The sequence below is a fragment of the Toxorhynchites rutilus genome, chromosome 3, assembly GCF_029784135.1.
Source record: "Toxorhynchites rutilus septentrionalis strain SRP chromosome 3, ASM2978413v1, whole genome shotgun sequence".
Taxonomy (NCBI): Eukaryota; Metazoa; Arthropoda; class Insecta; order Diptera; family Culicidae; genus Toxorhynchites; species Toxorhynchites rutilus.
The window spans coordinates 98012103-98036212 of NC_073746.1; the positions used below are offsets into that span (position 1 = coordinate 98012103).

The 24110-nt window shown below is 40.3% G+C and overlaps 5 protein-coding genes and 1 long non-coding RNA gene across 12 annotated transcripts; 3 read left to right on the forward strand and 3 right to left on the reverse strand.

The window, feature by feature from the left end:
- Positions 1-717: 717 nt before the first annotated feature.
- On the forward strand, positions 718-1351 carry LOC129778527 (PHD finger-like domain-containing protein 5A). The gene is made up of 3 exons (XM_055785474.1): positions 718-878; positions 939-1129; positions 1186-1351. The coding sequence occupies exons 1-3, from the start codon at positions 827-829 to the stop codon at positions 1273-1275; spliced, it is 333 nt and encodes a 110-aa protein (XP_055641449.1). The 5' UTR covers positions 718-826; the 3' UTR covers positions 1276-1351.
- A 238-nt stretch (positions 1352-1589) lies between these two features.
- On the forward strand, positions 1590-2452 carry LOC129778526 (uncharacterized). Its single transcript, XM_055785473.1, has 4 exons — positions 1590-1678; positions 1738-1802; positions 1886-2108; positions 2169-2452. The coding sequence occupies exons 1-4, from the start codon at positions 1619-1621 to the stop codon at positions 2328-2330; spliced, it is 510 nt and encodes a 169-aa protein (XP_055641448.1). The 5' UTR covers positions 1590-1618; the 3' UTR covers positions 2331-2452.
- A 1012-nt stretch (positions 2453-3464) lies between these two features.
- On the reverse strand, positions 3465-9149 carry LOC129778525 (leukotriene A-4 hydrolase). Of its 6 annotated transcripts, none has more exons than XM_055785466.1 (8): positions 9060-9149; positions 8426-8488; positions 8246-8361; positions 7865-8191; positions 7648-7799; positions 7182-7587; positions 6788-7119; positions 3465-6732 (listed from the first exon to the last, which is right to left on the reverse strand). In XM_055785466.1, exons 2-8 carry the CDS (start codon positions 8466-8468, stop codon positions 6258-6260), a joined length of 1851 nt encoding a protein of 616 aa, XP_055641441.1. In that variant the 5' UTR covers positions 8469-8488; positions 9060-9149; the 3' UTR covers positions 3465-6257. The 6 variants fall into 6 exon arrangements, with proteins under 6 accessions (XP_055641441.1, XP_055641446.1, XP_055641445.1 ...); XM_055785471.1 differs by having other exon boundaries at positions 8426-8477; positions 9060-9109; XM_055785470.1 differs by lacking the exon at positions 9060-9149 and adding an exon at positions 8713-9051 and having other exon boundaries at positions 8426-8477.
- A 10256-nt stretch (positions 9150-19405) lies between these two features.
- Positions 19406-21367, reverse strand: LOC129777088 (uncharacterized). Of its 2 annotated transcripts, none has more exons than XR_008743200.1 (3): positions 20896-21367; positions 20339-20601; positions 19406-20282 (listed from the first exon to the last, which is right to left on the reverse strand). It is a non-coding gene; the product is annotated as an uncharacterized LOC129777088 (long non-coding RNA). The 2 variants fall into 2 exon arrangements; XR_008743199.1 differs by lacking the exon at positions 20896-21367 and adding an exon at positions 20659-20882.
- LOC129777084 (39S ribosomal protein L13, mitochondrial) lies at positions 21035-21977 on the forward strand. The gene is made up of 4 exons (XM_055783149.1): positions 21035-21196; positions 21295-21418; positions 21480-21634; positions 21699-21977. The coding sequence occupies exons 1-4, from the start codon at positions 21173-21175 to the stop codon at positions 21930-21932; spliced, it is 537 nt and encodes a 178-aa protein (XP_055639124.1). The 5' UTR covers positions 21035-21172; the 3' UTR covers positions 21933-21977.
- Positions 21978-22269: 292 nt separating this feature from the next.
- On the reverse strand, positions 22270-23431 carry LOC129777087 (selenoprotein H-like). The gene is made up of 2 exons (XM_055783150.1): positions 22914-23431; positions 22270-22853 (listed from the first exon to the last, which is right to left on the reverse strand). Exons 1-2 carry the CDS (start codon positions 22953-22955, stop codon positions 22494-22496), a joined length of 402 nt encoding a protein of 133 aa, XP_055639125.1. The 5' UTR covers positions 22956-23431; the 3' UTR covers positions 22270-22493.
- Positions 23432-24110: the final 679 nt, after the last annotated feature.

Below are 24110 nucleotides of genomic sequence, written 5' to 3' on the forward strand. Positions count from 1 at the left end.
AGAAAAGCAAAAATCACTGTTTTACACAACAACTTAATCATGACTATCGCAGAACAGAAAGAATCAAAACAAAATTCCGACTTCTGCTGCAAATAGCAACCTTGCGATGAAGTAACTACTGCGTTGCCAAATTTATGAATCGGCTGCTACTTTGGGACTGCGTTGTTATTTTACTCACCCGAATGGCAACTCCCGGTGTGGTTGCAAAGTTATGGTGAAGGGGTTACTATTTTGGATAGCAACCCATTTTCACACCAGTCGTTCCTATCGTACTTTCCATTTTACTATGTTTGTTTTTGTTGTTATGATTGTTTGCTCCGAGTTTTGAAAAACTGACGTGTCGCCCAAAGAAAAGCAGAAATCACTATTTTATAAAATAGTTTTTCTGCCAAGCGTTCAAAAAATCGAACAGCAACTTCGATATTTTTTATTTGAAACCATCTGGCGTTTAGCTGAGAGGAACGTGAGTTGATATAAATTGATGTTACCTCCTTGGTTCAATGCTGCAGTTCCTGTTGTTGCATTACAATACTTGCAAAATGTACCGGAATGTCCTTTCGTGACGAAGCAAACAACTCGGCTGAATATCCTGCAAATTCCGCTTCACTGATTTTGAGAGTGAGGACTCAACATATTCTGCTTTGACGGCAACGCTTGGTGAGATCATTCAGTTACGAATATTTTGCCCTAGTGTAAAAAATCGTAACGCTGATTTTGACACAAACATCAAGCATCAATTTGGCGAGATTTGGAACGTCTGCAAAGTATTGGGATATTGCTTTGATCAGTTTTGAAACATTGACGGTGCAAATTACTTTGTTAACTAATGGCCAAACATCATCCTGATCTCATTTTTTGCCGTAAACAGCCAGGAGTTGGTGAGCAGCAAAATCTAATTCATAAAAAGAAATAGCTAGTCCAATTGTTTCCACTTACAGCTATAGGTCGCCTCTGTGAGAAATGTGACGGCAAATGCGTTATCTGTGACTCGTATGTGCGTCCGTGCACCTTGGTCAGAATTTGCGACGAATGCAACTATGGTTCCTATCAGGGCCGTTGTGTGATCTGTGGAGGGCCCGGGGTATCGGATGCATACTACTGCAAGGAGTGTACCATCCAGGAAAAAGATGTACGATTGATTTCTCACCGAGTAAATTTTTTTCTAAATGTTTTGGTTCATTTCAGAGAGATGGTTGTCCAAAGATTGTGAACCTTGGTAGTTCTAAAACGGATCTCTTCTACGAAAGGAAAAAGTATGGGTTTAAACAACGATAAATATTTAGATTTAGCATTTGCTTTGGTACTAGGTTTAATTTTGATAAATAAAAAACATTGAAAATGGAAGGCTAAATAGCAGTTTTATGAGAATAATTTTACAAAGGTTTTTAATTAAAACAATAAACTCGTTACTGTTACAATACGCCATACTCAGGAAAAGAAATAATTCTTCTTTCATGTCAAATGATTTTCTTATCTTGCGTACATCATGATACGCTATCGTAGACAAGCATCTTTATAAGGTTTTTTTTAATTAAGAAGGAAGGAACTACGATATTCTGTAATATTCAATGTATGGTATTTGGCCGTATTTATTAATATACATAAATTGCTTTCAATCATGTTGAGTGGCGCAGGATTTATTTTGTCGGTGCCAGGAATATTGAAAATAGTGTCGCTGGTAACATGTCAATATGGCAAGTTGAATATATTAATCTGAGTTTACGCTTTGAAGGACAGTTGTGCATCACCATTGGAGGTTCGATTTTCGCAGCATTTGGAGAGTGTACCGAATCGATCTTTTGGTAAGCGTCCAGCACTTCGAGACTACATTCTCTACGTAGACATGAGAGGAAATTTATAAAACTCCGATCATATCATCTTACAGGACTATAACTTACATCGCCTCTTCAACGATGAGTGTCGTTCTATCGATAATATCATATGCAGTATATGCAGCTGATCTGGTAAAATCTCCGCTCTCCCTCAAAACACTGCACATTGCTGAAATTGCGTCTTCCTACATGTTATTTTTTCTGCTACTGATCGTCTCCATAGTTAAGATGACACAATGCTCCAGCCGCAAATATACTATTGATCATGTTTCTGAGGTATTCAAACCATTGCTGTGTCTACATCATTTACTTCTATTCAAATTGATTTTTCAACAGTCAATAACAATCGTTGGGGCTATAATGCTAGCGATTGGCGGCACGCTTCTTTTTCTCGACTGGTACTCATCAGTACGGGTCGATGATAATCGGACAAACGCCACATCACAGACGGAGAACGAAGCCAACTCACAGCATCCCAGAAAATCAATAATGGTTTAATTTGCTTAGTACATTTTTTTTTAAATATATATTTTCATTAAGGCTCATTTGCCTATGTTAGCAATATGTAACCAATTACTCGCGGTTGACTCGAGGTTAGTATTAGAATGAGTTTTTCATAATTACAATTTTGCAATCTTCCTATACCCTGTAAGTGTGGCCGACACAGGGTACCTCCATTTGGAATGCAGTTGACCATTAATCAGCAACCACCCCTTTAGTAAATATCCCACATCTAGCGTGGTGCATCTTTCTTAACTCGATCGATTCAGGGTGAATGGTCGTTGGCCGGAACAATCATTGAATCTTGTTGAATAGTCATTGACCAGCACAACCTTCGGCCCGAGTCATTTGTACCTGTAAAGTTTATGTGCATATATTGCCGCGAATATGTGAAAAAATTATCGATCAGATAGGAGGGATATGATACAGGAATATAACGGAGGAAACATTATACGTTGACATCGGCGATTCTGAGGAACATATATAGATGAAGCAGAAGATCAGGATCACGGCTACCTACGACATCGCGGGCGGGGATATCCGATTGTCTGCCTTGTGCCCTCAATACTCTGGGGAGATCAGAACGGATAGCATGAATTGTGTGTAACCAACAACCGATGTCATCTTCACTTCACATACGCTGCCAACTTACGCGTATGTGCTGACAAGAAATGTGGAAAAAATCATTACAGGCAATTTGCCTTTCAAAGAGTGTGGGCCTGATTCTGGAATACACTTCACGGTGGAAACGAAATAAACGGCACGCCATTGAACTACGTTTTACGAGTTAGTGAAGTGTCGAAAATAATGATGAGTTTTCAGGCAGAATGAGCACTTTTCAAATAAAAAATCATTAATGAAAATTAACTTCTTCGTATCAAACTGGTATTCAATGTGAGTGGAAAACTTTGTTTTATTCATGTGATATAATAATCTCATACAAAAATTTAATCTGAAGATAATTTGATTTTATAATGATAAATTTAGTGGGAAACTAATCTCGCATCCAGATGTCGACACCGTACCGTTGTCATCGCGAATGCGTTTCATACCGTTTCCACCGTGAAGTGTATTGGAGAATCAGGCCCGAAATAAACGGTACGCCATTGAACTACGTCTTACGTGTTAGTGAAGTGTCGAAGATAATGATGAGTTTTCAGGCAGAATGAGCACTTTTCAAATAAAAAATCATTAATGAAAATTAACTTCTTCGTATCAAATTGGTATTCAATGTGAGTGGGAAACTTTGTTTTCTTCATGTGGTATAATAATCTCATACAAAAATTTCATCTGAAGATAATTTGATATTATAATGATAAGTTTAGTGGGCAACTAATCTCGTATCCAGATGTCGACACCGTACCGTTGCCATCGCGAATACGTTTCATTCCGTTTCCACCGTGAAGTGTATTCGAGAATCAGGCCCTATATCACATACAGAAAAAAAAGTTTTCCACTCACATTGAATACCAGTTTGATACGAAGACGTTAATTTTCATTAATGATTTTTTATTTGAAAAATGCTCATTCTGCCTGAAAACTCATCATTATCTTCGACACTTCACTAACTCGTAAAACGTAGTTCAATGGCGTGCCGTTCATTTCGTTTCCACCGTGAAGTGTATTCGAGAATCAGGGCCCATGTGAAACTTGTGAAACATTAGGATTAAACATCGTATATCCAAACATACTACGAATTCAAACATGTCACATTTTCAAACATAGGTACGGAAAAATCATGTTGGTATTCAAACACAAAACTGTGAACAGCAGCGTGGACATGTTTATCCAGGACGCAGTGTTTTTTGTGAAACATGGAAGACTGCAAGGAAGTATAAAGAGCTATAAAATAACAAAAAAAACGTATTAATCGATTGTGGTTTCATTGGAGTAAGAATCAGAACATTTCGGGTCTTTTGTCGAAGAGAAGAATGTATAACGACCTTCTAGATAATTACCAGATGATAAAGGTTCTGGAATATAAAGTTTGCATATTTATAATATTCTTTGTCTCTGTTTTCTTGGTAAACTGAGAATTAATGTCTTTTTTTTAGTTGGGGCATAAAAAGGTGATATAAAAGGATGTAGGAACTTCCTTTCCTTTTTCTTGTTTTCTTGTCGATATTATCCATTATTAAAAAAATATCGCCGAAACAGTAATTGTTAAAAATTACCATAAGCTACCGATTAGTTTCTAGTTTACTGTTTACAATTCTTCCACAAGTGAAATCCTTTCACAAGTGTGTATATGTATGAACATTATATTTAGCGAATAACTATACGAAAGTCAAACATTTATATTTTGCTTTTGAACGTATGAATCTAACGACGAATAGTCAATATATGGATCCGTTCAATCCAGTTGCAAAAAGGACTAAAATCAAATAAGAATAGTCCAGTAATGATCTTATGCATTATATTCAAAAAATATTCCACGCCACTAACATTAATTTATACATTTCATTCAACAATATTCTAGAATATGAAAAAAGCACTTGTCCGAAAAAGTTACTCCTTTACTCGCGTCGGTGTGTCAGACCGAAAGTGTTAAAAAAGTGGCACACGTCCCCTTTGTACCAACACATGCGATACGCTAAACGATGACGAACGACGAATAACGAAGCTAGAGAGAAACGCAAAGTCGTAGTGTTGATATTTTCTGAGAAATGAACGAATTATTGATTTCTCGGTCTGACAGACCAATGCGCGAGTATAGGAGTGTTAAGGTGAAGGTGGAAGCTAACCACAAATGGCTGCCACAATGGCGCTCATTTCTATCATCTCCCTCCCTCACCCCTCGCCCGAAAATCAATAGTTTTGCGAAACAGTGTGAAGAAAATGATCGTTTTCGCACACTTCCCATCAAGTAATATCAACCAAACTCTAATCGATTACTCACAAGATATTAAATTTTCTTCTGCTGTCGCACTGTATAGTGAAAAACGTCGGAAAACTCGAGCAAGTGCTCTGAAAGTTAAATTTTCATTTTTCAATCTTCGGCAATGGTTTTGTTTATATTGGTGAAAGCATCGTTATTTTTTCGACACTGATGCCAGACAACATCATCGAAACAGCTACAAAAACCACTCAATAAAATGTTGTTCCTGAGTCATAGTGTTTCATGTCATGAAAATCAATAGAATAAAATTGTGTTGATTGATATCAATTATTATTTTTACGTTTAATGGGTATATAATGTAAGTTTTAGCAACATTAACATTGGGTAAGAAAATTGTATTGCAGAGCTCGGAACACTGCCACGGCTGCCACAGTAAACGGAAAAGTATTACATTCAATCAAAATGCCTCGGCCAACGAAGAGAAGGCTCTCCAACGTGAATATGTGAAAACAATACGATCAAGGAAGGAAAATATAGAGGAATTATCAACATCGAGTTACTATGCGGAAGAACTTGTTAATACCAAAAGAGCCCCCATTTCGCATGTGTTATAAATTTGCTCATGCTACACTCGCGTATAATCAGAATTTTACTTCATATCCAAATGCACCTTCTATATATATATTTATATTTGCAATTGTTCATTAGAACATATCGTTCATACATTTTACTTTAGTATTGAATTGTAATTTTTTTCAAATGTATTCAAAGACTCGTGTCAATGAAGCGCCACACAGTCTGATAAGTGAATTAATCTATTTACGTTTGCTTTGCTCTTCTCTCACAAACACTATTACCCCATTTTTACACGTGGGTTTACCTATACTACTACAATGGCTAGCTTCCACCTTCACCTTAAGCAATTTGCATTTCAAAGAGTGTGCCTTCTGAAACGCCCACTTTAGCTAGCATGTCTTCTTTTTCATTCCCCGGAATCGAGTTTTTAATATTAATGGATTTGTTTAGTACATACTTTAAGCAAAATATATTTCATTTCAAAAGCACACGTATTATTGTTTGAATTATTAATTGGAGTTGTCGGCAATACCCAAATCCTTGGATACAGTGTAGGCACAAACGGACATCATCTGATCTTTAACTTTCTTGTAGTTGTCGATAGCAATCGGCCTTGCTTCCGGCCAGCCCGCAAGTTCCTTATAAATTGGACGAACGAATTTCATGCGGAAGTTGCTGTTGAGGAAGGTGAGAATTTCATCCATCTTGTCCATCATTCTCGCACGTATGAAAAGACGAACGAATCTGAAACGTATCTCGGCGTTTTTAGTCTCATGAATCCTGTAAGTTTTATCCAGCAAGGCAATCTTTTCAGCTGTCAAATCTTTGAGTGTTTTCTTCTCTAGAAGCTGAGCCAAAAATTCGATCACTTGTATGCTCGATAGAGTCTCTGACAGAATTGGTGAAGAGGCAACAATCTCTAACTCGTTTTCGGCCCACAGTTTCGCATGCTTCTGGCAAGCATCCAGTAAGGTTCGATCGTAACTAATTTCAAGAAACATATCAGAATATCAATATCAGTGATATTGATGTCACTTACTTGGGAATAACTGGTGGCATTCCTTCCCCAAAAAGCCAACGGTCCCAGTCAATGCGCTCCAAGTATTCTTCGTTGCTTGGATCCTCACGGAACCAATCATATAAGGCCTTTTTGAATTCATTTGTCATTATGGATTGGTTCTTGAATTTGTTCAGGTATGAACGGAAGAAAGGCTCAAATTTTTCCGGTCCACCCAAGAGATCCTCTAGGTAGCGAAGGAACGTTGAGCCTTTAATGTAAGGCACAGTGGAAAATGCGTCATCTGGACTACACTCGCTCAAGTCTACAACCAACTTTGTGAGTGCTGGCGTCGAAGCGAGTTGAGTTTTAATCTGAAAATATTAACGTCGCGTACAATGATGCTCAAATTTCCCTCACGAATATCTCCACTTACACAATCAGTCAACTCGCTGAGTCCGTGAAGCGAGTGGAAGTCTCGCGATGTGTTGCCAAACAATCGTCCGACAATCTTCCCCTCAACAAATACCGTGAAACCTTCGTTTAACCAGAAGTGTTCGAAATTTTTGTTCGTTACCAAATTCCCCGTCCAACTATGGGCGATTTCATGGGCGACAACCGTCGCCAAGGACTTATCACCGGCCAGAAGGGTGGGTGTCACAAATGTGAGACAAGGATTTTCCATTCCTCCGAAAGGGAAACTCGGTGGCATCACCAACAAATCGTACCGACCCCAAACATACGGTCCACATATTTCTTCCGCTTTAGCAATGAATTCCGCTGTCTGTGAAAACTCTTCGGCTGCCTCATCGACTTGTTCTTGTTCGGCCCAAACACTCGAGCTTGAAGAAAAAGAACTTGACTGTGAAATAACAAAAAATGTTGATCAGGAAAATAGTTACATCGGTCCAATTGGTTTCTCCACAAGGGCCCCGACAACTATGGCAAGCAAGTAGCTTGGAATGGGTATACTCTGATGGAAGTAGGAGACTCCTGGATCAGATTTCGTTTTGACTGCACTCATCAAACCGGTCACTCCTTGTGGATAATGGAGCTAGTGCAACAAAAGAAAAATAATTAACAAAAGTTCCAGCTTCCGCTTCCTATCCCTGAACTCACTGTTGCATTATATGTAAACTTTACGGCCGGTGTGTCCTGACAGGGTACGATGGATCGAGCGTGGATGGCTTGGCATTGGCTGAATAGGTAAGGATGCTTTTTACCGAAAGTTTGTTCGGCCGTCAACCACTGAAGAGCACTCGCTTTCGGACTCGTTTCGTACTCAATTCTAACGGTAAACTCCCCCGATGTTTTCATTGGCAAATAAATGGTCAACTTGGAGCCAATATTTTCAACATACGACCCGACATCCCAATTCAGTGGTACCTCCCCAGCAGTAGTCTTCACCACCATGGATGCGATACTCAATTCATTGGCATCTAAAAACTAAACATGACATATTCAGATTTATATATGACGAATAAATCGTTAGAAACCAACTATTTCCTCTATGTCATCCTTGAGAGTTTTGAAGTGAAGCGAAACGGTTCCGGAAAGGGTGGAGTTCTCGAAATTAACCGTCCAATCAAGATCTACATGTCGAACTATAAGCTCATCTGTGGTTTAGAGATAAACAAAAAAAATCAGTCATTGCGGTAGGGTAATTGATAAGATACTTACGAGCATTTGAATACGAACTGGGATCAATTGGGCTCAACCGCATCGTGAGAGTCTGGAACGATACTATTGGGTGATATATTTCTACCATGCTCTCTTCTGGTAAGATAACAGATTTTCGTAAATTATATCAAATGAATATTCTTTCTAGTGTTTTGATAAGATAATTTTTGAAATATGAAATTGAGGCCAGCACGGCAAAGTGAATAGCGTCACATATATCGTGATCGGTGATTCGGGTTAGATTGTCGTTCTGACCGAGACATTTTTAGCCAAAACAGTTTACCTACTTGCACCGGCACACACGTATCTTTGTATTGTCACTCAAACATACGTTCTAGGCATGTTATGTGTTTTCCAAATTTCGCAATTAATACTGCGTTGAGAATGCAAACTTCCTTTACAAATGTCATGCTTTTTAAGAGAATAAGCTAATTAAACATGCGTGGGAATTAACTTGCATTGTCATGCATGCCGTGTTTTGTATCGAACAGAAATGTGATCACTGTGGATTTTAGCAATCAGTTATCAATATCCAATTAACATAAGATGACCTCATCCATATTCACATAAGATACTTTGTTTTTTTTTATTCGTATTTAATATCACCCAATGTCCAATAAGGAATAATACCTACTTCAATGTGAAAAACGCAACAGTTGACTGCCAACTCCTATAAGCTTACACAGACTAGAGATGTGCCATCCGCTCATGAGCTGTTCCGAAGAATCGACTCTTTGAAGTGAGTTGACGCGGAACAGCTCGCAAAAAAAATCAAACAGCTCTTCAGCTCACTTTGATGATGATGAAGGAGAGAAAAGAGCTGTAGAATTGAAGAGTGTGTGAGCTGTAAGATTCAAATAAACTGACCGTCTCTCGCTCTTCGTGTTAAGACATCAGTTTAGTTTCATTTGTCCCTCGTCTTTTCAACTGTTATATTCGCGTTGACGGCATTGAGCTTTGTTTACCAGTTTAGGGGGCGCCAAAAATAATAATTGGCTCTCAGGCAGAATGAACACGTTTTTAAAATTCAAATTATTAATGAAAATTAACTTCTGTGTATCAAATGAGTATTCTATTTCAATGAAAAACACTTTGTTTGCAGGCGGTGCAAAAATCTCATAAGATTTTTTTTTTGAAGAAAACTTTCTATTGTAATGTAAAGCCTCAGTAAAAATGTCGGAAATGTTGTACTCGTCGAGTCTGTTGTAAATAATAGTCCGGAATACGTGTTTCAAGTAATTAATAATATGGTGTGAAAAATTTCATTTGAATTTTAACATTTTCAAACTGGCTTCGTGGCTATCGAGTTTGGGACCCAAATTGAAAGTCGGCACTGACAACTGAGCTGAAGAGCTGTTCATAAAGAACAGCTCATTTAGATGAGCTGATATGATCAGAGCTGTTCATCATGATGAGCTGATTTGCACACCTCTAACACAGACTGCCGTATCGCTCAAATCAGGAACAACAAATAACCACAATGAATGCTCCAAATGCACCGTCGAGAGAAACGTCATTTTTAACATTTGTGTATAAGCATCTGTGGGTACAACTCGGAAGACCAAGTTGTAGACATTTTTTAAAAACGTTTCAGATCTTTAGGGCCACAAGAAACAAAACAGCTTGCTGTTCCGAATCACCGTGGATAATGCAATGTTCGGCTGTTGTTTCCACTATGCTTTTTGTTCGATCTTTCATCGACAAAAGGAATCTTCCCATCGCTTTGGAAAAAGGCTCACATTTTTCCGGTTCACAAAAAGGCGATAAAAGAAACATCGACAAGTACCAAGGTATATACGCTCTGAACGGGGTTTCTGAACTGTTTGAGCTTGTAGTCATCGAATCGATATTCACCCACTGTAAACATTACATATCTATCGATCAACATGGTTATATGCCGAAGTGTTCCACCACAACGAATCTTTTTTCGTTTACGTCATATATTGCTGACGGAATGTCCAGCGGTGCGTCCCAAACGGATGCGTTTTACATTGACCTGTCCGTCACCTTCGACAAAATCAACCATGATATTACAGTGCGAGTTAAATTTATTCGGACGTGGTATACTTTTTAAAAAATATCCGTCTTCATTCGTGGTTCGATATCAACTGATTTATTTAATAAATTAAACCCTAGCTACAGTTCTAACTGCTGATGGTGCACTCCTAGCGGTGTGGTCATCGATCGAATTCCATCCATCGCCGTCCTCAATAAATACGCCGATCGTAACAAAATCGATGTCGTCCATTTTTTTGTCTTCCTTGCTGTCTCCACGTGCGATGCTTGCGTCAGCTTGTTATCAGTGAGCCTCGGTAGCTAACTCGTCCCCTCTTAGAGATGAGGTTCCATCCGAATCACTTCCTGAATTGTCAATCTTCTGATGTTGGGCTGAGTATCTCTTGGTGGTACATGAGATGGTATGGTGTTAGGTATTGTTTGTATATTAACTGTGGCCCTTCTGTGGGAGAGAAATTTAAAAAGAATTGCGATACCGGTTATCATACAAGGGAGCGAAACAGCTCCGCCAATAATAGACCATGCTGGCCACTGAATACTATCGGTTGATAATCGAATAACGTCTAACTCCTTCCTTGTTTCCATGTGGAGGTTGTGTAGGTGTTCTAAGCTGATATTTAAAATCTCTTGATGCTTTTTTACTTCGATTCCATCTAGTGGTAGTTGAATTGGGTTTCCTGGTAATGATTTTACCCTCTTTGAGTATAAAACGTTATTGATGTATATTTGGCAATTGTTAAAGAATATGACGTATGATCCCGAGAGGTTTCGGCCCGTTATTCCACAGTTTGATGACAATGTAAAATTTTTGATTGTGTTTACAAGTATGTGCTGATCGTCGAGGAAGAATATTTCTTCTTCAATTGGGTTTGAGGTAAAATTGCAGATTGCTGGTTTACCTTTTAGTAAATTAGGTATGCAAGTTGTGTTCTCCAAATGTGTTTCATGCAGATCAAATACTGTGGGTTCTATTGAGCTTATCTGATATATTTCCTCGTTGTGAAATAATAAAAGCTGATCGGGTATATGTATTTGTTTGTTTTCGTGAATGATTGGCACCAATCGTACCTTGCTGAAAGTCCTTGGATCTAGTTTCGGCATCTTGATGATGAGGGCGATTTCCAGGTTGTTTGATGCTACTGATGTCGTCACATAATTCTGCGCCTGCACAGCAGTGTGAACTGTTACGTTTTCCCTAGCTAAATCAGCAATTAAGATTTCAATTTCTTTGGAACTCCAAATTTGTTCGTTGACTATACCTAATTTTGCTAGAATAATAGTGTCAATAATTAGACCGATTTTTTCAGACAGGAAATTCAAATGAAATAACATTTTGGTACAATACATTTCAGCAGATCCTACATTAAATAGCTCAATTGCTTTCTTTGTTTTGAATCTAGCTTCTTTCAATTGTAGATTGATCTCACGGTTAGTTTTTATCTGCTCATTATTATTAGAGATAAGATTATTGATAGATTAATTTGTGTGCAGGTTAGGTTGTGTGCGAGGTTAGAAGAAATTGGTTAGGTTTTTGTTCTTGTCGCGTGTGTCGATCGGAGAAGAAAATGAGCGAGAAATTTCTATTCGTTCGCCTGAACAACCAGAACTTTCCTGTGTGGAAGTTGCGCATGGAAATGTGTTTGAAGCGCGAAGAACTGTGGAGCGTAATTAGTGATGCGAAGCCAGAGCCGGTCACTGATGTGTGGAAAAAGTGCGACGAAAAAGCGCTGGCGATGATTGTTCTCGGTGTGGAAGACAGTCAGCTTAATTTAGTGCGCGGTGTTGAGTCGGCTGTGGATGCGTGGAATAAATTGAAGCTTTTCCATGAAAAGACGTCGATGACGTCACGAGTTTCTTTGCTTCGTCGCATATGCAGTTTAAATATGGCGGAAGGTGATAATATTGAGAAACACCTGTATGAGCTGGAAGAACTTTTCGACAAGTTGGCCTGTGCTGGCCAAGAGATGGAAATTCAACTGAAAATCGCCATGATTTATCGGAGCTTGCCAGAGTCTTACGGTAGTTTGGTTACCGCTCTTGAGAGTAGACCGGACGCCGACCAAACAATGGAGTTGGTGAAGCAAAAGCTGATTGATGAGCATCAGCGTCGGCGGGAGCGTTCGGGTGATGATGGCGAGAAGGCGATGAAGCTTCAGAAGAAGAAGAAATATGAAAAAGTGTGTTTTCAGTGCGGTAAACCGGGTCATTTTCGGCGGGATTGTTCACAGAAGTCGAAAAGTGACACAAGCGGTAACGATGTGAAGCGCGATACGAAATCGAAATCCGGTGGTGCAAAAGCAAAACAGGCGGAAGAAAGTGATTCAGCGACCTGTTTCGTGGCCGGAAGAAAATGCAGTGGACCTTGGATCATCGATAGTGGATGTTCAAGTCACATGACAAACGATAGGTCATTCTTTGACAAACTTAACCCGAATGTGAGAGTGAAGGTAGTGCTGGCCGACGGGTCAGAAACGATGTCCGGTGGAATCGGAGAAGGTACAGTGAAATGCGTGAATGGTGAAAACCGTTTGATGGACATTCCGGTTAAAGACGTCCTGTACGTGCCTTCGCTGGACAGTGGACTCATATCCGTGAGAAAACTCGTGATGAGAGGACTGAAAGTGGAATTTAGTGGTTGGCGATGTGAAATATCGTCAGCACAGGGTAAAGTAGTGGCTTTAGCGGAGGCTCGCGGAAATCTGTTTGTTTTGAAAATAGCAGAGGAAGCTCGGCTGGGCAGTGAGGCTCGTCACTTGCAGAATTGTCAGCATACCTGGCATCGTCGGCTTGGTCATCGGGATCCGGCGGCGTTGGATGAGATCCAAAGAAAGGAGCTGTCTGCAGATTTCAAAATTCAAGATTGCGGGATCCGGCAGGTTTGTCAATTTTGCCTTGAGGGTAAATCATCTCGAATTCCATTTCCTAAATATACGAAAAATCGGACACAACGTGTTCTCGACGTTATCCACACTGACGTGTGCGGTCCAATGAAAAACGTTACGCCCGGAGGTGCCCGTTATTTAATGACAATCATTGATGATTATAGTAGATACACAGTCGTGTGTTTTCTGAAGCAGAAAAGTCATGTAGCTGATTGTATTAGGAAATATGTTGCGCACGTCAAGAACATGTTTGGTCGGGCTCCATGTGTTATAAGATCTGATGGCGGAGGTGAATATACCGGGAATGATCTGAAGCGATTTTATGAGCAGGAGGGCATCCAAGCTCAGTATACGGCACCTTACTCTCCTCAGCAGAATGGAATGGCAGAACGCAAAAATCGCTCACTACAAGAGATGGCCACCTGTATGCTTCTAGATGCAAGCATGGAGAAGAAGTATTGGGGAGAGGCGGTGACAACTGCGGCATATTTGCAGAATAGATTGCCAACTCGCGCTGTTGATACGACACCTTATGAGAGGTGGTTTGGCAGGAAGCCGTCATTGTCTCACCTGAAGATATTCGGTTGTCCTGCATTTGTTCACATTCCAGATGTCAAACGTTCGAAGTTAGACAGCAAAGCTAGGAGGTTGCTGTTCGTTGGGTACTGTAGTGACAGAAAAGCCTACAGATTCCTGAACAAGGAAACAAACGAGATCACTATCAGTCGCGATGCTCGGTTTGTAGAGTTTCAGGAGGAGATACCTGTGGTTCGTGATGTGCCTTCTGCTGATGAGAATTTAGTTGAGATAGAGGTCGCTAGCAACAGAACTAAGAGGCGAGCAGAGGCGAGAAATAACGAATAGATGCGAACAGAGGACGAATCTGGAGAAGAAGACTTCATTGATTGGGATAATGATCAGGAGCAGCCCGACCAAACGGAAACGACGGAACAGGAGGAAAAACGGAGCACCCGAGGCGTGTTGCCGAAGCGATTGAGCGACTACGTCGTCAATGCGGCGATGCTGGCACAGGAAGAGCCAGTGACTTACGAAGAAGCAGTTTCTGGAGCCGAACAAGAGTTGTGGCAGAAAGCGATGGCGGAAGAATACCAGTCATTGATGGAGAACCGAACGTGGAAACTTGTTGAACTACCCGCTGGGCGTATACCAATCAGCTGTAAGTGGGTGTATAAGAAAAAGCATGATAGTGTTGGCAACATTTCGCGGTTCAAAGCGCGGCTTGTGGCGAGAGGATTCTCGCAGAGATATGGCGTTGATTATGACGCAGTTTTTGCACCTGTAGCGACTCAGACAACATTGCGGATTCTCCTGACGGTAGCTGGTCGAAGAAGAATGTCTGTTCATCATTTCGACGTGAAAAGCGCGTATCTCCATGGTAAACTGAAGGAAGAAGTGTACATGCAGCAACCAAAGGGTTTTATGGTTCCTGGTAAGGAGACGTTCGTGTGTCGGCTCGAACGTAGTTTGTACGGCTTGAAGCAAGCAGCACGTGTGTGGAACGAGACGATAAGTGCGATGTTGAAAGAATTCGGTTTTACACAAGCGGTGTCAGATCCATGTCTCTATACCAAGAGACGCAACAGTGATGTCGTCTACCTGTTAATATATGTCGACGACATGATCGTAGCAAGTACGGCTGAGGAGGAGATCAGGCTGATTGAGGAGAAGCTGAAAAAGAAAATTTCATTGACGTCTTTGGGTGATGTTAACCAGTTCCTTGGCGTGAGAGTGACACGAGATGGTGATGGTTGTTTCAATCTGGATCAAAGCGTGTTTGTCAAGGTACTTGCACAACGATTTGGCTTGCAGGATGCGAAGGGTTCAAGCATCCCACTTGACACAGGATACTACCGTAGCAGGGTAGACAGTCGGCTGCTGGATTCGAACGAAGACTATCACAGTCTGGTAGGTGCACTACTTTATGTTGCAATAAACACAAGGCCGGATATTGCTGCAAGTGTATCTATCTTAAGTAGGCAAGTCAGCAGGGCTACAGAGACTGATTGGGTTGAATTGAAACGCGTCGTCCGGTATTTGGTAAAGACGGCGGAATACAAGCTAAAGTTGTTGCCTACGGAGAGTGAACAATTGGTTCTCACAGGCTATTGTGACGCGGACTGGAGTGCTGATCCTTCGGACAGGAAGTCGAACTCCGGTTACTTGTTCCAACTGGGAAAGGCTACAATCTGTTGGGCTAGTCGGAAGCAGACCAGTGTCTCCTTGTCCAGTATGGAGGCCGAGTATATGGCTTTGTCGGAAGCGTGCCGTGAACTAGTTTGGCTTAGACAGATACTCGAAGAAATGGGAGAACACCAACGTAAACCTACTGTAGTCTTGGAGGATAATCGTAGCTGCATCGATTTCGTGGAGACAGACCGCAAATCTAGAAGATCCAAGCATATTGACACGAGGGTACACTATACCAAGGATCTCGTCGACAAAGGTGTGGTGACACTACAGTTTTGCTCGTCCGAGGAGATGACTGCGGACATTCTAACGAAGCCGCTAGGTGCAGTGAAACAGCAACGATTTGCATTAGCAATGGGGCTGGGCAGTGTTCCGGTTCCGTGACGTCGAGGAGGAGTGTTAGCTATAATAAAGTGGGGGCAATATTTATAGTAACGCCGCCACTACACCGCAATACTGGCAACATTACAGAGAGTGAAAAAAACGTGCAAGGAGCACTATTTAAATTACTTGTTATTCTGCACATTATACGCCACGAATAAAGACGCATTTAGTTTATTATCTCGCGAGTTAAAACGTTTTTTCATTTCCGTTTGACACAATCACGTAATCCGGAATTATACCGAAATTCCGCTGGCCTGTTGGGTTGTCTAGTGTGTTCTGACGGTCCACTCTGTTGTCCCACAGGATCTTTCCCATCGTGATTTCGTCTGTTAACAAGCCGTTTATTTTTGAACAGTTGAAGTGCCTCTTTAGTACCTGAAATAATGAATCATCGTTAATATCATTTATATCAATTTTTATCCTTGTGTATCCGGGGAAAGGGTTTTCCGTTACTATTTTATCCGGTCCCTTCTTTATCATCACTTGGTGACGAAATACATTGAGTGGTGACTCTGTTGATTTTATGTAAAGATCGTCACTATCATCTGCAGAATGTTGCGTTCCTGTCATAGAACATACGATTCTACTTAAGGCGTCTGCGACAACATTTTCCACATTCCTCGTCAGTACACGCTCGTAAGTTGACAGCGCATGTGGAGTGGAGATGAGTTCGGTCGTTGGTTACACACGATTATCCCTAAGGTCTCGACGAGTGCATGGTTCAAGGGATTGAATGTAGGTCGTGATTTCATTCGCGTGATATCTCGGCTTATTTCCAATCACTACAACCTAAACGCGCATCTCTATCGCATTGGGCTCGCAGCAAACAATCTTTGTGATTGTGGCGATGGCTACCACGACATCGAGCATGTTGTCTGGTCGTGTATCCGGTTCCATACTGCTCGCTCTCAGCTCTCTAGGGCACTGAGAGCACAAGGCAGACAATCGGAGATCCCCGTCCGGGATATCTTAGGTAGCCGTGATCCTGATCTTCTGCTTCATCTATACCTGTTCCTCAGAAACGCCGAAGTCAACGTTTAATGATGTTTCCTTCGTTGTGTCCCCGTTTTATATCCCTCCTATCCGATCGATAAACTTTTACTTAGTCGCGGCAATACATACACACACTCTTTACAGATACACGGGCCAAAGGTTGTGCAGTCCACTGATCATTCAACAAGAGCCAAAGGTTGTACCGCTCATGACAACTTTACATGAACTGATGATTGCACCGGTTAGTGACCATTCTATCCTGGATTCCTCGAGTCGAGAAAGACGCACCACGCTAGATATGAGGTACAGACTAGGGGGGCGTTTCTGATTAAGGGTCAGCTGCATCCCAATAGGAAGTATCCCGTGTCGGGCACACGTACAGAGCATTGGAGACAGCAACATCCGAATTACGAAAACACTTGTAATACTAACCTCGAGCCAACCGCGAGTAATCGGTTACATATTACTAACATAGATAATAAGAAAAATTGTCAAAGTATTGAACTCCCGGCCCCGTGAGGCTAACGCCATATGAGCCTTGATAAAAATATATATTTTGGAAAAAAAAAATTGCTTTACCTGGCTTATATACGATCTCGTAATCGTGTTCCTCCAGATAGGCTTTCCACCTCTTGAGTTTTGCATTTGAATTTTTCGGCGATAGTGCAAATGTCAGGGGTTGATGATCAGTTAAAATCTTAAACTTTGCACCATACAAATAATTTCTAAATACATTCAATGACCAGAAGATGGCTAGCATCTCTTTCTCTGGTACTGAGTATTTCTCCTCGGTTACTGATAATGTACGAGAAGCGAAATGGATCGGCTTGTCTTTGCCGACATCTCCTTGGGACAGGACTGCACCAATGGCAAAATCAGATGCGTCCGTCGTAAGAATGAAAGGTTTGTTATAGTCGGGGTAAATCAGAACGTCTGAGGAAGATAATAAATTCTTTAATTTTTCGAAACAACGTTTTTCATTATCAGTGAGCGTGATTTTTCTATTCGATGACAGATTTCTGTCCCCCCGAAGACGGTTTGTAGGGGGTTTTGCAATTTTTGCAAAGTCCTTTACAAATCTCCGATAGTAACTCATCATTCCCAGAAATGAACGGAGCTCTTTCAAGTTTCTTGGTTCCGGATATTTGTTAATGACTTCAATTTTTTTTGTATTTGAAATGATCTCTCACGGACCAAACTGATAAATTTGTTCAGCTAGAAAATACGTGAAAACACTATGTGTTTTCTATGTAGGAATCCGGTAAACCTGTGTAAAGGTTTGATTCACTTTTAATTAAATTAATTTGATCAATGTAACTTTGCCTTTTCACGACAAGATATTTTTCACTTTCTAACTAGTGCCAGTGTTCTGGACTTTTTGGGTTTTTTTTATATTCACTTATTTCAAACACTTAGATAAACTGGATAAAATAGAAAGGGAACTATTTACATAGAGGACCAAGTCCTGGACTTTTCGATGGCTGTCCTCAAAAACGGGGGATCTGCAGGCATGTACTTTTGGATAGTCCGTTTTACTATCGTTACTCCGGGCCAGCGGTACCGATCGGGATCAGAAGAGTCCTCGGTGTCCTGCAGTTCACTTCCAGTGCTAGATACAGTATCTGGCTCAGTGATTTTTTAAATTTTTTTCACTAAGATTTTCACACTGCACAAATCACTTTTATACACTTCCCGTCTAGGAGGATCTCGCCGGAGCCTCCAGTTAAATTTATTCGGACGTGGTATACTTTTTAAAAAATATCCGTCTTCATTCGTGGTTCGATATCAACTGATTTATTTAATAAATTAAACCCTAGCTACAGTTCTAACTGCTGATGGTGCACTCCTAGCGGTGTGGTCATCGATCGAATTCCATCCATCGCCGTCCTCAATAAATACGCCGATCGTAACAAAATCGATGTCGTCCATTTTTTTATCTTCCTTGCTGTCTCCACGTGCGATGCTTGCGTCAGCTTGTTAGCAGTGAGCCTCGGTAGCTAACTTGCGTAAATTGGATAAGCTTGGCTTCAGCGGCAATGTTCTACATTGGCTTACATCATATTTGATCGGACGCTCCCTCGCGGTTAAAATAGGCGATTGTTTATCCGCAGAATTCCCTGCTACATCAGGAATACCTCTTATCTATGTCAATGACGTGAATTTCATTCGCTGATCATATGAAAATATTTTTCCACGTTAATTCGGAGGCTGATGCCTTATTTCTTCAACAACTAGATTTTTTTTCAGAAATGGTGCGTGGGAAATTGTATGATGCTGAATCCAAGCAAATATTTCTTTCACAAGAAGAAACGTCGTTAGAGTATGTTTGTTTTTAGGGATTTTCTATATTGAAACAAACAAAAAATATTGTAGAAACTTTTTGATTATTGAAAGAACGTCCAATTTAATTGTGATACCGTATTCACATTATCAAGTATAGCTATCATTCTGTCAGCGAAATTGTGACTGCTCTCAGCAGAGAAATTTGGAGCGAAGAATAGTGGGTATACTGCAGTCGTGTAGTTCGATGTTCCCTTTCTCTCTCACCAAGTTTTGTGGTCCCATTGGTACTTGTTCGGTTTCGGAAATAAAAATTCATTTCCCAGAGTTAGTGCAAAGCCAGAGTGAACTGAGTGGTACCTCGGCATGTTGCATTAAATGTAAATTACTGTATTTTCTATATTGGTTTTCTTAGATGGTAACGAATTCGCAAAGTATTCAAAATTAATAAATTTTTAATATAGAAATCATATCTTCATTTAGATGAGTCCGATACAGTAACACTATACGTCAAACGTTGTCAATTGAAAGACTTTGTATTAAGAATGTATAAAAAAATCGAAATGAACATGCTTCTAGTTATAAACATCTATTTCAATAAAAATGAAAGGCCAAAATTTTCGGAAAACTCGGAAAATTGAATTCTCATATTTCCTACAATTATGTCATGTTTGCGCTGTTAGTCCATTCAATTTTTGCAATAACGAAATTAAACTCTGTTCGGAAGTGGTAATTTCCGGGCGAAATAACGCACTCCTATATCTTCTATCTATATAAATAAAAATGGAAGGCCAAATGTGTTGGTAAGCGCAAAACCTGAATGGTCCGATTTGAGTCGTCTTTATTTTGTTGTATTCATCTCTCTCCGTAGATCAATGTTATGTTATGGCTGTTCCCGATTTTCTTTGACGGAATATCCTTCTCGGGATAGTCTTGTTTCATCCCATTAGAAAACTGGACCGATTCCGCGGATGTGACGGATGTTTTGACTGTATTCAACTCTAGCTTGATGTCAACCAAGACCTTCCGACGAGCCGTCCGGTTCTGATTTCCCGAGGCATGAGAATTGTTGGCCTTGCTGACAGTAGGGACAGCTATAAATAAACTGTTTTGTGTACTAATTGTATAATCTGGATTTGTTTAAACTCACCTGTTGGTATCAGTTTTCGACGATATTGTACTTCAAACCATCGATATGCATGACACAATCTCAACTGAGGTGAAGCGAGCAAATGTACAGGTTTTTAGTTTTTATTGCTGCTTAGGTCCTGTCCGAACAATCGAATCCATTTCTTCCGAATGGTCACATTACCCGGGAATCGATGATGTGATAATTTTTGAGATACGTTTTCATAATTCGAATCGAACCCTGGCTCACGCATCCGGGTATCATACATCGAACCATAGAGTTGTCTGAAAATGGAAATATTTTATTTATATTCCGTCGCAGTCGAGCTGCCGTATAAACACCAGTTTCAAAAAGTTGCATAGTAACAACACATCCAGGGTACTAATTCCGAAAAGCCTAACTAACTTCACGTATTGTTGACGTATTTTCAAAAAAAAATTGCAAAACACGTAATATTTGCAACAAAAAAAACTTTGCGATCGCTACTTTTCGTCAAAGCTAAGACGCCATAGTTGAGAGTGTATAAGTGAATCGTGTCCAACACACTTGGAGTCCAGGTTACCTTGTCATATACGTACCCTGTTTCCTGAGAACATAATTCACAGACTGTTTTTTAATTAGGCATTTTCAGACATTTGAAAAAAATCCGGCATCTGATTTGTGTATACCGTGTATACACACCGGTGGGTACAATACGAAAGGCCAAGTAAAAATTTATCTTGTTGCATTTGACAAATGCTACTGGTTGGACTGTTGTTTTGCTTTTCACATGCCAGACGTGATTGTGGCTCGTAAATAATTTTAGTTGATAATAGCATATATATATTTTAATCAAACGTTCCCGTAAACCAAACAATGTCGATAAAGAAGCGTGTGCAGGTAACAACTCAAACCGTCATTCATCAAGAGCGCAATGATACGATGCTGATAGTTTGATACGATGCTGATTACATAAACATGGGTTCCTTCGTTTGCAGCAATGGGCTACCTTCGCTCGAACATGGCATATCTATGATTGTACCTGGCAGAATCCCTTCGAGTCGGCCAGTCTTATTCGGAAGTACTTGATGGGTTTGCATAAACCAATATATCACCCAATGAGTAAATGATTTTATATCGAAGGAATTGAGATAGATTTGCACTAACATGATTTCTCATTTAGATGATTGCGGTGATCATGTTGTGGTAATCAATACAGCTGAGCTGGCCCTACCTGGTGATGAGTGGAAGAAACGAGCATATTTTCACCACACCGGCTACCCAGGAGGAGCGAGTTGGACTTTAGCATGGGAGTTACATCAAAAGGATCCCACGATGGTAGCATCATGTTAACCTAAATCTCAATAGAATTAGTTGTGATAAATTCTGAACATTCCTGCAGATTATGAAAAAGTCGGTTTATAGATCGATGCATGGGAATCTCCAACGCCGGTACACTATGCAGAGGCTTCATCTGTTCAAAGATGATAACGTGCCGAAAGAGATACTTGAAAACGTGACGAACCAAATTCGGCAACCGCGCCGTGTTCCAGAACGATTGGATCGAATGGATCCGGAAGTGGTGGAAAACTTCCCAAAACTGTTCGATTATCCCAAGGATTATGTGCTACGGTAATGTACTCGCCGATATTGAAATGCAAATGTAAAGTTGGAAATCGTCGCTGTTCAAGTTTCAATGTTCGATCCGAAATTTTATGAGCTCAAATGTGGTTCCTGAGGCAACAAATATTTAGCAACCAGTAGCCAAGACATTAATAATAGTCGATGGGATCTGGTGAACAACTCCTTGATGCTCCCAATATGAATATCGAAACACCGTAATGAAAAAGCTTCCAAATGATGCTGAAATCCCCACTCTTCAAGTTCTGGTTTGCTAGCATCCAGGCATAATTCAACCTGTCAGAGGAATGGATTTCTTGAAAAATTTTAATAATTTCGGACCAAATCAAGCATGAAATATGGGTTATTAATAGACTTACTGACATTTATTCTCGGGTAACAATTAACAGGTTGAAGTTTTGACAAAAAAATATTCGTCTATTCAAGTACAATCCGCAAACTTCAAATATTAAAGTCCCTCTTGGGTTTCCCTTAACATTTTCACACAGCGGATATTTGTACTGAAAGGACGATATATTTTTTAAACAAAATTATAGAGAAATGCGTTCGAATAATCTCATTCTACTGCCTTTAAGATGTCACTTAATATTTCTTTCGCCTCTGGAAATTTGTCCTTCCTGGGTGGACCCTTCTTCAAACCGGACCAAATTTGCGTTTTCTCCGAACTCTTAGTTTTTGCGACCAATATTTCGAAAGATCCCCGACGAGGTTTACCATCTTCATTTAGTGCCAAATTAAAAGCTTGTTTTGGCGCAAGTTCACATAGTTCCGCATGGATCTGTGTAGCCTTGCGTTTGAACACCGATCAGGACTTGCAGTGTTCGATGAAAATCGTTGGTCCATTTCCATCTCTATCTTGTGGTTCTTCTGGTGTGGACTCAACCTTTGCTTTTTTGGCGGGTTTCTCAGCAGACGCCTTGAAGAACGTAGAAAACACAATTAAAACTATCATAGAAACAATAATCCTTCAATTTACCTTAGAAGAAGCTGCTGCGGCCCGTTTGCGACGTGGTGCCATTTTTTTATTTAACAGCAGTTTGACTTCAACTGTGTGAAGTTCGTTATTTTGCACTTATCATTTAACCTGAAGGACCTTTTTCAAGATAATACAGATTGTGTGTAGAGGGCCACACATTGGTGTTGGAAATTATTTGGCCATTTATTTTATATGGAACATATACAGTGTATTCTACAGAAAGGTGATGAAGATGGCGGATTGTGTAAGTAGGTCGCTGCGGTTGTACATACTTTACATGTATTATGACGTAGATAGGTGTCTTTACATTTTGCTGAATACTGATTCCATGTCCAAACTAACCGGGCAATCGATGGAAAACAGGTTTGCTTGCGAAAGGCCGCCGCTTCAGACGGCGGGTCGGCGGCCGACTCGGATTGCGTCACCTCGGTGGCTTAGGACAGCCTCTGTTCCTTATCCTCGATTGATGGGAACTACGTTCCCATTACGTTGCTCTCAGAATAAATTTCATTACGAAAAAAAAAAAACAATGAAAATTGCGCTCCTGTGGCGTTCGTACTTAAATACCGCAAATCATAAAATCGCATTTTCGTAACAATAAAAAATGACAAAACACTACATACAACAAGACAGCAACAATACAAGAGTTGTCTGAGCGCCAGTGTGTACAATAAAATTTCTATCTATTGTATTTCGGCTCCGGTGACGCTAATACGAAAGTACCGTTATTCCTACAAAAACAAAAATATTTTCTTTATTTCTAAATTGGGTCTGGAACCTCAGCATGATTTTTCCAAAGAACCTACTATTCCCGAGGATTAGGGATAAGATTGCTCTTTGGTAGTTTTGGCCACGTAAATAATGAAAATAAGTCACAATACGATCTTTCAATTAAATCAAAGCATTTTTGCGCTCATAACAACTCTACACAAGCTGAAAATTGTGCCGGCCAGTGACCACTCTACCCTGGATTTCTCGAGTCAAGAGAGACGCACCACGACAGATATGGGGTATAGACCAAGATGGTGGAGTTAACAGGTGGCTCGTAATTTACACTATTTAGAAAAGACGTTTGAGGAATGGCAAGACGAAAAGTTTGGATTTGTTTATGTTATTACTTACGTTGGTATGGTTACATTTGATTTCGTCGAAGGTATTTGAAGCAGTATAATAAATAAGCAGTTGTCGTTGAAAATA

Bases quoted from the DNA above. Each gene is read 5' to 3' on its own strand.
- LOC129778527 (XM_055785474.1), top strand. From the start codon at position 827: ATGGCCAAACATCATCCTGATCTCATTTTTTGCCGTAAACAGCCAGGA. The intron at 879-938 runs GTGAGCAGCAAA...TTCCACTTACAG, and splicing joins CCGTAAACAGCCAGGAGTTG to CTATAGGTCGCCTCTGTGAG. The intron at 1,130-1,185 runs GTACGATTGATT...GGTTCATTTCAG, and splicing joins GTACCATCCAGGAAAAAGAT to AGAGATGGTTGTCCAAAGAT.
- LOC129778526 (XM_055785473.1), top strand. From the start codon at position 1,619: ATGTTGAGTGGCGCAGGATTTATTTTGTCGGTGCCAGGAATATTGAAA. The intron at 1,679-1,737 runs GTAACATGTCAA...TTTGAAGGACAG, and splicing joins TATTGAAAATAGTGTCGCTG to TTGTGCATCACCATTGGAGG. The intron at 1,803-1,885 runs GTAAGCGTCCAG...ATCATCTTACAG, and splicing joins TGTACCGAATCGATCTTTTG to GACTATAACTTACATCGCCT.
- LOC129778525 (XM_055785466.1), bottom strand. From the start codon at position 8,468: ATGCGGTTGAGCCCAATTGATCCCAGTTCGTATTCAAATGCTC. The intron at 8,192-8,245 runs GTTGGTTTCTAA...TGTCATGTTTAG, and splicing joins AGGATGACATAGAGGAAATA to TTTTTAGATGCCAATGAATT. The intron at 7,800-7,864 runs GTGAGTTCAGGG...TTGTTGCACTAG, and splicing joins AGTTTACATATAATGCAACA to CTCCATTATCCACAAGGAGT.
- LOC129777084 (XM_055783149.1), top strand. From the start codon at position 21,173: ATGTCGATAAAGAAGCGTGTGCAG. The intron at 21,197-21,294 runs GTAACAACTCAA...CTTCGTTTGCAG, and splicing joins CGATAAAGAAGCGTGTGCAG to CAATGGGCTACCTTCGCTCG. The intron at 21,419-21,479 runs GTAAATGATTTT...TTTCTCATTTAG, and splicing joins ACCAATATATCACCCAATGA to ATGATTGCGGTGATCATGTT.